Source organism: Perognathus longimembris, chromosome 13 (assembly GCF_023159225.1).
Source record: "Perognathus longimembris pacificus isolate PPM17 chromosome 13, ASM2315922v1, whole genome shotgun sequence".
NCBI lineage: Eukaryota > Metazoa > Chordata > Mammalia > Rodentia > Heteromyidae > Perognathus > Perognathus longimembris.
The window spans coordinates 49,748,439-49,759,660 of record NC_063173.1 but is presented as its reverse complement, the minus strand read 5'-3'; the positions used below and the strand labels follow the sequence as shown (position 1 = coordinate 49,759,660).

The 11,222-nt window shown below is 36.7% G+C and overlaps 1 protein-coding gene and 1 pseudogene across 1 annotated transcript; both read left to right on the top strand.

The window, feature by feature from the left end:
• Nucleotides 1–1,431: 1,431 nt before the first annotated feature.
• On the top strand, nucleotides 1,432–2,432 carry LOC125362489 (annotated as a pseudogene).
• A 4,275-nt stretch (nucleotides 2,433–6,707) lies between these two features.
• LOC125362488 (olfactory receptor 4C45-like) lies at nucleotides 6,708–7,643 on the top strand. The gene has a single exon (XM_048361324.1). It carries the CDS (start codon nucleotides 6,714–6,716, stop codon nucleotides 7,641–7,643), a length of 930 nt encoding a protein of 309 aa, XP_048217281.1. The 5' UTR covers nucleotides 6,708–6,713.
• Nucleotides 7,644–11,222: the final 3,579 nt, after the last annotated feature.

The window sequence follows — 11,222 nt, the reverse complement described above, 5'->3', positions numbered from 1 at the left end:
GAACTCCACGTTACGGAAACAACAGCTATTGGAATTATTCTAAACATGTCATGTGAACTCATAGTGCTTTTTTTCCTCTTTTTCCCTGTCTGTTGGACTGATTGGTTTGTATAGTTTTGTTTCTCTTGTACTCCCTTCCTGTGGCTGTACCCTTGCTACCACTGTATCACATCAGAGTACCCTGGACACTGTTTATATGGGTATTAAAACTGGGGAACAGAGAGGGAATATCAAAATCGAGAGACAAAGAACAAAAAGACAAACCATTCAAAAAGCAACGCGTACAAACCATTTGGTGTAAACCAACTGCACAACTCTTGGGAGAGAGAGGGAAAGGGGGAGGGGTAACAAGGAAGGAGGTAACAAGTAAAAGAAAAAATTTCCATATGAAAAAAAGCATAGACATTTTGTAGTAATTTTCCCTATCCAAACAGATAAAAAATGGAATATGTAGTAAAGAGTTATATACAGAAATAAATAACAAAGGCAATTAAATAAATTTAATGCAGTTAACTTTAATAACAATACTATTACACTATTTAAAAACAACAATGAAGTAAATTGTACTCATTTAACTTTAAGAACAATAGTTCAAACTATTCAGAATAGAAGAAACTCCATCTACAGGCCTATTTCTTAGGGTCCTGTGCTTTCTTCTATTATTTTTTTAAAAGATGTACAGAGGGGTTACAGTTACGCAAGTCAGGCAATGAGTACATTTCTTTTGAACAGTGTCACTTCCTCTGTCATTTTCTCCCAGTGTTTCCCATACCAATCCCGTTCCCCAACTTGTACAGATGATTTCCAACATAGTATCTACTCAGTATTACAGCTGAATTAGTTCACCCTTTGTCCCACTCTTTCTATGCTTCCCCTTTCCCTTAGAGAGGGACCTGTGTTTACAGATAACAGGAAGAATAATTCATAGAACTAAGCTACTATAGATTTAGTAAGACTTCACTCTTGGCATCAGGAAAAAAAAACTGACTTGAATAAAAAATTGTGTTTCATATAATTATAATTAGACATGCAGAATAGATGACTACCATACCAAAAAAATTAATATTAAGGACATTTTTGCCAGTCCACAATAAGGAAATTATGTCATTTTGTAGTGTTGATTTAGAGTAAGCAGGTACATTTGGAAGTGAGCCACAGACAACATTTCAAATAGAGCCATGGACTGGTGGCTAAAGCCTGTAATCAGATCTATTAAGCAGTTTATGATCTGAGGATCTTTCATCCAGGTCAATCTGAATGGGAAAGTCTGTGAGCATCTGAAATCGTTTAATAACCAGAAAACTGGAAGTGGTGCAGCAGCACAACGTGAGAAAGCACTAGACTTTAGGGATAAAGCTCAGGGAAAGTGCCCTAGCACTGAGTCCTAAAACTGACCAAAATCCCACAATTTCAGGGACCACAAAAGAAGAGATGACAAAGTATTTTTGTACTGATTTCAACCTCACATTACTGAGAAGCACTATTGATTTCCGGGTGGACCACACACAAGCAACCCATGATACACTAATACAAACAATTAACAATGTGACAGAATTCATCCTGCTGGGGCTCACCCAAGATCCAGAACTCCAGAAGATCTTGTTTGCTGTGTGTTTAATCACCTGTTTGGTCACAATGGCAGGGTACACATCATCTCAGTCACCATCTTCATCAGCCCAGCCCTGGGGTGCCCCATGTACTTTTTCCTGTCCTACTTGTCCCTTATAGATGCTCTACTTCCATTGCTTCTAAAATTATTGTGAACTTGGTCTCTGAGAAAACACCATATACTTCAGTGTCTGCATGACACTGCTCTTTGCTGAACACTTCTTTGCTGGAACAGAGAGATCATCTTGCTGATTGCCATGGCCTTTGACCACTATGTGGCCATCTGCAAGCCTTTGCACTACACCACCATCATGAGCCACCCTGTGTGCTCTTTCCTAGTGGGGACAGCTGGAGTATTTGGATTGATACAGGTAATATTCATTGTCAAGTTGCCCTTCTGTGGGGCCAATGTCATTGACCACTTTGTGTGTGACTTAATACCACTGCTGAAGTTGTCATGTATGACACTCAAACTTGGAAGCCTCTGATGGCTGCGAAATGTGCCTCACTGTGTTTGATCACATTTTTGATGCTGCTTTCTTCCTATATCAACATCCAGTACTCATTGAGGAATCACAGTTCTGAGTGATGTCACAAAGCCCTGTGCAACTCTATCACATCACTGTGGTGATCTTATTCTTTGTACCTTGCTCATACTTATACATAAAGCCTGTAATCTCTTTCCCCATTGACAAAGATGTGGCTCTGTTTTTCACCCTTTTAACATCTATGATGAATCCATTCATCTACACCCTCAGGATGAGGAAATGGAAAGGGCTAGGAAGAAGCTCTGAGGTCAAATAATGAAAGTTGATGATATTTAATTCTCATGATTTCTGTATCTAAAAATATACAGATATTTCATAGATATCACTCTTCCTCATCATTAAGTAAATTTAAAATAGTTATTCTTTCTGCTTGAAATTTCATGTGACAGCATACTTACAATTATTTACAGAGTTCAGCCATTGAGTTGTGTTGAATCACATGAAGGGGGTAGCATTTCTATTTCCTTTAAAGCCGTTTATTTCTGTATCAAGAATCTTTAATCATCTCCACTTTGTTATTCATGAAATGTAAAATAAATGTTCATGAATTACTGTGTGGTAGTGTATTAGAAAAAAAGAATAAGCCCTGATATTAGAAATGCCCTTGAGGAGGACAAAACAGACCTCTTTAGGACAAAGTTCCTCTATAATTGCGGTAGGCTAACAAGATGTAGAGCCTCTGAGACTTACCTAGAAGGACCAAAAAAGACACATTTCACAACCTACTGATCTCTGGGCTCCTTTGCACTGAAAAATCTACAGTGTCTTCCTCCTTGCCAAGGAAACAGATAGACATCACTGCATGTGATACCATCAATTCCAAGCTGGAGGACTACAGCATGCCAGCTAAGAGGATTTTGTTTCTCAAGGTTCCCTGGCACTTTAAACTTCCATTCACTAACATTACCTCTGTTCCCACCTTTCATCCATCAGAATTCTCTGGTAAAAAATATAAAGGATGCAAGATACCTGTAAAGTATCACAATCCACTGAAAACAACTTAGCAGGATTCTGAAATCCCCCAATCTTGGTAGCTGAAATCCTTCTACCTAAATCCCTTCAGTTGCCAATGATAAAACATTTTCCACACTCTGCCTAACCAGAGTACTGGCATTTCCAGTCCTCAAAGCAACTATGCTGTTTAAATAAGTCAGGGTTTATGAGAGGAATCCATTCTCTAATGCTCACTTATGTTTATCACCACAGGACATTCTCAACATTGTCACAATGAGAGTGCAGAAAAACTCAATCGAGAGGTTTTCAAAATTATGTTATTCATGTTGTATGCCAAACTATAGCAAGTACATAAGCTTTAACTTTATTCTAACTACATTTCTAAAACTAATCACTAGTACTTTTTGTTCATAGCATCCATGATTATTGCTACCTTGTTCATAATAGCCAAAAAAAAATGCAAAAAGCCTAGATGTCATACAACAGATGAGTGGATCAAAACAACATGGTTCCCATACACAGTGGAATGGCACACAGCCTTCATAAAGAAAATATTATGTCACTTTCTGGGAAATGGATGGACCTAGAACAAATCCTGTTGAGATAAGCCAAGATCAGAGACACAAACGAATCATATTTTCTCTCCTATGAAGAAGTTAGGTCTACAATACACTAGGACTTGATAAATTATACAGAACTCTAATCATTCACACACAGTGAAACCAAAGGAAGATACTCTTAGGGAAACAACACAAAACAATAATGCCTGTGTGCTTCTGATCATTCAAAGTACTATTGATTGAAAAACAAAAAGGCAGAAAATGAAGATACAGAATTTTTCTTTGTGTTTGTTTTCATTTCTTTCCATCTTGTTTGTTCACTTATCTGATTTGGGGAAGGCAAGATGGGCAGAGAAAGGGAGGGACAAAGGGTAAACAAATACAGCAGTGGTACTCACTAGACTATATGTGGAAAATGTACTATACAACTTGTGAATGGGGATGGAAGGGAAAAACTGGGAGGAAGCAAATGAAAGGGTAACATTGTCCACAAAGAACTGTACCCATCACATCACTTATGTAACTGGAACTCCTCTGATATATCACCTTTATAATAGCAATTAATAAAACAAAAATAAATGGAAAGAAAATGGTCAATAATGGTGTTTGCTCATACCACCTGGGAATAAAATAATAAATAACACTGACTTTTGTTTCACAAAGATACCAGCAAAAGCTAATTACTAATCCTCTGGATAATTCAGCGGCCAAAGAATGACAAAATCTAAATTCTGTGAGTGTATTTAACTATTGCTGTAGTGTCAATACGGAAAGAATCACAAAGAAGGACAGTGGGTAAATTGCAGTGTAGAGCCAAGGACCAGCAAAGGAAAAATTTGTATGGGAGACTGCACTTGAGCTTGGCTGGTCTTGGAAATGAGAATTTAGGTGATAAGTGAAACACATTATATCTCCACATTGTTCATGTGCTTTACAAGGCAAATGTATTTTAGCCAAATTGACTGTAAAACCAACCTGACCATGATGATTTCTTTCATTTCTATATTTGAAAATTGAATATATTCATTGCTCATTTGGATGATTGGGCTTTGGTCCATTATTTTTTGCTTGAAATTGAGAATAATTAAATGATGTCAGGATAATATTAATTTTTGAAAACTTCCTTACACTTCCTTTGGAAACCAGGAAAATAAGTAGATACTGAGTTGTAGAAAAATCAAAGTTTCTTATGGTTGTAGCATATTTTTCTCAAAAAAGAAACTCACAAACAGATATACTAAACATGGAAACCACACAAGCAAAAGTGTCCATATTGGACAGATGTCTAGACAGATAATCATTCTGGTGCTCACACCTTTCAACTCATGGGGTCCATCTAGTACAGATTGTTCACAGGGGAAGAAATAAATGGCAGCATTCATTCTGAAAACAGAGGAATCCATAATCAACTGTACCCAGGTCAGTAAATACTACATCTTCTCCCCAAATTTTAAGATGATTTAGGAAATGTTTTTTTCTGGAATAATTATTGTAGGTACATATATGACTTAAATATTTTATTGTGGAAAGAAAACAAATTTGAGTATGATAACATGAAAATATTCATAGAAGATACTTCTTCTAATTCAATTCAAACACTATTGGAAAAATCTGATACATGATAACATGTTGGTTAATATTTATGTACATTAAGTATAATGATTGTATACATTTTTATTGATTCCATGAACTCTTTTTTTCTTTTTCTGATTTCAAATCTCTCATTCTGTACTTAGCTTTTGTGAATTACATTCACAAAGAATGATGAGCTATAAAGAAAATCCACTGGAGCCAAAAAGGAAAATAAACAACTCAGAGAATTATTTCCCAAAACTCCCATATATGCTCCTGACTTGTATTAATGTTATGAGTTAGGAATCCTAACTTCTGTGCCAAGAAATTATGTTTCTACAATTATGAGCTATGTTTTTGGGCAGAGATTTGAAAAAGAAGAAGGGCAGTGAATGAATATTGTAGCTCATGCTCTTTGTATAAAGAACATGCCTTGCTATTGAAAATCAACATAAATATCAGTCAAAATATGTATTTAACTTATTCTAGGGACCTACCTATGTCAGGAAAACTAAATATTCATCTTACTCAAATGAATTAATGCCACAGTGGAAAATTGTGTTATCTTAGCCCTCCCAAACATAGTTTTTTCATGTCCACAGAATGTCAAACTACCTAATGTTTCCTTTGATTCCTTTTGTAAAATGTGAGTAGAGATATTTATGTAAAGTATCTAGGGAATAATCTTATAACAGATCAGAGTTCAACAACAAGGAATATTTATTTATAAAATACCATGAACATACACTGGGAATCTGTTACATTTACGTATCAACCTCTGAAAGTATAAAAGTAAACAGCAGGAATGGAATGCAGAGAAATATAGAGCCAGACATAACATGAAGGGCTATTAAAAGAGTTGTAACCAGTAGCTTTTAATAACAAGAGTTGCTTGGCTTCAGAAGGGATGAAACTCCGACTATAGCTTCATTTGCACCGGCATGTGCATTCATTTGAGAAAAAGGAATCATAAATCATAGAAGGAAGCCACTGTAAATTTAACAAAACTGAATGCTCAATTTTACACACAAAATTGACTACATGAGAAAATTCTGTCCAAAGACCTGTAATTGGCCATAAAGGTTGGTATAACTTCAAAGTATATGATATTAATGATGCTGGCTGCCACTCCATAAGCTACAATTAAGCCTATTTTGAGATTTTTAAAAGAAAGCAAGTTAGGAATAGAGCCCTACTCCATAAGCCAAATGCCAAATTGATTTACTGTGTTACCTATAAGATATCTTCAGTGTTCAATTGAAGTGAATCAGAATAGATTGTCTTCCTTCTGTTCTTTACAAACATCTATCAAAATGGCACAGGTGAGAAAAATAGCAAAGCTCAACCAATTTCAGAGGGGAATGAAAACAATTGACTATTTTTGTACTGACTCCAACGCACATCACGTAGAAGCACTATTGATTTCCAGGTGGACTACAGGCAAACAACCCATGATATATTAATACGAACAATGAACAATGTGACAGAATTCATCCTGCTGGGCCTCACCCAAGATCCAGAACTCCAGAAGCTCTTGTTTCCTGTGTGTTTAATCACCTATTTGGTCACAATGGCAGGGAACACATTCATCTCAGTCACCATCTTCATCAGCCCAGCCCTTGGGTGCCCTATGTACTTTTTCCTGTCCTACTTATCTCTTATTGATGCTCTGTACTCTACTTCCATTACTCCCAAAATAATCGTGGACTTGGTCTCTGAGAACAGTACCATATCCTTCAATGGATGCATGACACAGCTTTTTGCTGAACACGTGTTTGCTGCAGCAGAGATCATCTTGCTCATTGCCATGGCCTTTGACCGCTATGTGGCCATCTGCAAGCCCTTGCACTATACCACCATCATGAGCCACTCTGTGTGCTCTTTCCTGGTGGGGGCAGCTGGAGTATTGGGAGTCATTCATGGATTGATACAGGTTATGTTCATTGCCAAGTTGCCCTTCTGTGGCCCCAATGTCATTGACCACTTTGTGTGTGACTTAATACCACTGTTGAAGTTGGCCTGCACAGACACTCACACTTTGGGGCCTCTGATCGCTGCCAACAGTGGGTCACAGTGTTCCATCACGTTTTTTATGTTGCTTTTTTCCTATGCTAACATCCTGTACTCCCTAAGGAATCACAGTTCTGAGGGACGTCGCAAAGCCCTGTCCACCTGTGCCTCTCACATCACTGTGGTGATCTTGTTCTTTGTACCTTGTTCATATCTGTACCTAAGGCCCATGGTCTCCTTCCCCACTGACAAAGCTGTGGCTGTGTTTTATACCCTAGTAACACCTATGTTGAACCCTTTAATCTACACCCTCAGGAATGAGGAAATGAAAAGGGCTATGAAGAAGCTCTGGGGTCAAATAACGAAAGTTGATGATATCAGAATCAAATGATTTTTGTACTTTGAAATGTAGGGATAATTCATAGAAACTCATTCTTCCTCATTATTGACTAAAATTGAAATGGTTATCCTTTCTGCTTCAAACTTTTGGCATAACAATATTTATAGTCTGTAGACTGGATCTAATCACATGAAGGTGTACGGAACTCTGCAGCTGAGCTGTGAGATCTGGATAGGGTGAAGAGATTGGAAGGCCATCTCAACAGCACTCAGAATCCTGAGAGATGAGCTCTGGAAAGACCAAACAGTAAAGGCAAAAGAGGCTCCAATTTCTGCCCTACGTGGGAGTTGCTTGGGCACCACCAGTTTAAGATATTGGAGATTAGATGAAAGCCTATATTTATTAATTTCCTTTTTTAGTATCTTTATTGTAATTGTGATGAACAGTGGGGTTACAGTTACATAAGTAAGCTAATGAGGAAAGATCTTTTTAAACACTTATCCCTTCCCTCATTTTGTCCTACTTACCCCTATCTATTCACCCTCCTCCCCCCATTGTATATTTCATCTCCAACATGGTGTCAAGTGAGTATCATTGTTGCATTACTTCATCCATTTCCTGCTGTTTCTGTAATTTTCTTTTTTTGCCTTTCCACGGATCAGACATACTTATATACAAGGCAGAGGGTACAGAATACCAAAAACTGAAAGAAAGGTATAACTGCATAGAAGAAATAATGAGAACCTCTTCTTTCCAATTATTGAAGTTCATGTTGATATGCTTCATTATATATGGTCTTATGCAGTTAGCAATTGGGCTATTGAGATCCCAGTTAAGAATATCCTACTTCTATACTAATTTTTACCAATTAGGGAAACCATAGAATCTATGTTTCTTTGGGTTTGGCTTACTTCATTTAGTAAAAGTTTTTCCAGGTCTTTCCATTTCCTTATGAATGAGACAATGTCATTATTTCTGATGGAGGCAAAAAACTCAATTGTGTATGTGTACCACAAATTCTTTATTCATTCATCTACTGAGGGGCATCTGCGTTGCATCCATATTTTAGGTATGGTAAATAATGCTGCAATGAACATGAGTGTGCTGGTAGCTTTATTATGGCCTTGATTGTGGTCATTCGGGTAAATGGCCAGGAGTGGGATTGCTGAGTCATAGGGGAGCCCTATTTTTAAGCTTTTGAGGATTGTGTTAAAGTTAAAATGTTTATTGCTTCCCTCTGCTTCCTAACATAAGGGAGTCAATTTTCACCTGTATGCAAACTATGTCTCATGTGGATGATTGTAACTTCAAAGATAGATTGATACCCTAGTCTCTGCACATACCTGTAGTCACCTCCTCTCTACTGAACTAAATAAATAGGTTTGTTTAAGGGAATTCCAGATAAAGAAGCCAGTGAACTCTGTATCCTGACATGAACCTTTCCTATATTCTCCCTTTCTCAATGCTTCGGCCCTGTATCACGTGCTCCATTTGGTAGCAGTTGGCAATAAAAAGTAATAAGCACTTCTATCCCTTTCAGCATCTATTATTTCTGTACCAAGAATCTTTAATCTCCTCTATTCTGTTATTTGCCAAATATACAATAAATTTGCATGCATTTCTGTGCTGTAGAATATTAGACCTTTTCTTCACCTGGAAATGAACTTTGATTCCCAGTATCACAACCTACCTCTATTCATCTTCTTCTGTCCTTCCTAACTCTTATGGACCAACATTGAATTTTCAATTTATATGAGGTCAAATTATTATTTTTATGTATGAGTAAGAAAATACAGCACTAATCTCTCCTTGCCTGAATTACTTACTTTAGTTGTGTCTTCTACCCATGGTGCCACCAAGGCCTACATTGCATTCTTTGTATAGCTAAATATTACATGGGATAAACATACCAAATTTTCTTAATCCATTCTGGTATTGATGGACACAACAGTTTTTTTAAGAGCACATATAAGGAGCTGGGCTGACACTCTACTACAAAAAGTTCACAAAATACTTAGGAGTCCATGCAGTTTTAACTTTTTTCAGATCATTAGAACAAGAAATATGGCACAACCAATTTATATTTATATTCCTAGAAAAGCACTCATAAAATAAAATTTTAATATTTTATGAGGAAAGCCCCCAACAAGGGTAGTGTAAAATGGGCTTATAGAAGTCTTATTGTTGTATTAAGTGTACATGTGAAAGAGATCAGAAAAATTCTTTGCACATCTATTACAGATATAGTTAAAAAAAAAAGCCTATTACTAGCACGAAAATGGGCCTGAGGACAAATGGAATAGAATGTAAGTCCCAGAAATGAACCCAAGGACCTATAGCCACCTTCTATTTAATAAGGGAGCTAAAAACACAGGTTGGAAGAAAAACAGCCTCTTTAACAATTGGTGCTGGAAGAATTGGTTCTACATATGCAGAAAACAGAAGTTAAATTATTATATACTACCCTGCATCAGAATTAATTCCAAATAGATCAAGGACCTCAGTGTAAGACCAGGTACTATGAAAATGATACAGGAAATAATAGGGGAAACTCTAGAGTTCCTTGGCACAGGTCAAAACTTCGTAAGGAAACTTCCAGCAACATACAAATCAAAGAAAGGATGGATAAATTGGGATTTCATCAACATGAAGAGCTTCTGCATGGCAAAGGACATCAATAGCAAGGTAAATAGAAAGCCCATAGAATGGAAAAAGATCTTTGCCAGCTATGCATCAGACAAGGGCCTCATATCTAAAATATATGTAGGGCTCAACAAATTAACACCCCCCAAAAACAAATACTCAAAGAAACAACAACCCAATAATAAATGGGCTAAAGACTTACTGACAAAGTAAAAACAAGTAACTTCCAAATACTGCTGAAAGGTTTGCCTTTATTTTGCCTTACCGGACTTGAGAATTATGTCAATTTAAGGAAAAAGATTGATTTAAACAGAAGAAAATGGAAGTAAGAATGGAAGAAGAGGAGGGAATAGAGGAGGAAGAAGAGAAAGAAGAAGAAAATGAAGTCAAAGAGGAACAGGAAAGAAATGATTAGAAGTTGTGCCCAGTTTTTCAATGCTGCAGAAGTTGAATGACACAAGACAACAAAATATCCATTGTAGTCTGATTCTTTCTTAACTTTTGGATCTACTGTTCATGGCTGTTTGCTGAATGTGATTTTCTTAATAGCCTCTATTTCCACTTATCATCATTCTTCCTTTGTGGAGTACAGAAAAAAAGATATGTGCCTCTGAAATAACCATGAAAATATTTTGTCTATGTATTCTCATGGGACTTTTAAATTATTCAAACTTTGATAGCTTGAAATTTTTCCACAACTTCCTCAGCTGACAATGAGAAGATCATTTTCACAATCACCCAGGGTAATTAGCCACATGATCTTGAATTATGGCATTTACACTCTTCAGAACATCCATTCTGTCTACATGAGTCATATTTTCAGACAGAAATCCACTCTTCACACTGTATTTTTAAATGTTTATTGTAAAGATGATATATAGAGCATTTACAGTCGCATAAGTTAGGTAATGAGTACTTGTCTTTTGGAATAGTGTCACCTCCTCCCTCATTTTTTTCGTTTTTTCCCTCTTGGCTCCTCTTGCCTCC

What these genes read in the sequence shown, in the direction of transcription:
- LOC125362488 (XM_048361324.1), top strand. Translation starts at nt 6,714, where the DNA reads ATGAACAATGTGACAGAATTCATCCTGCTGGGCCTCACCCAAGATCCA.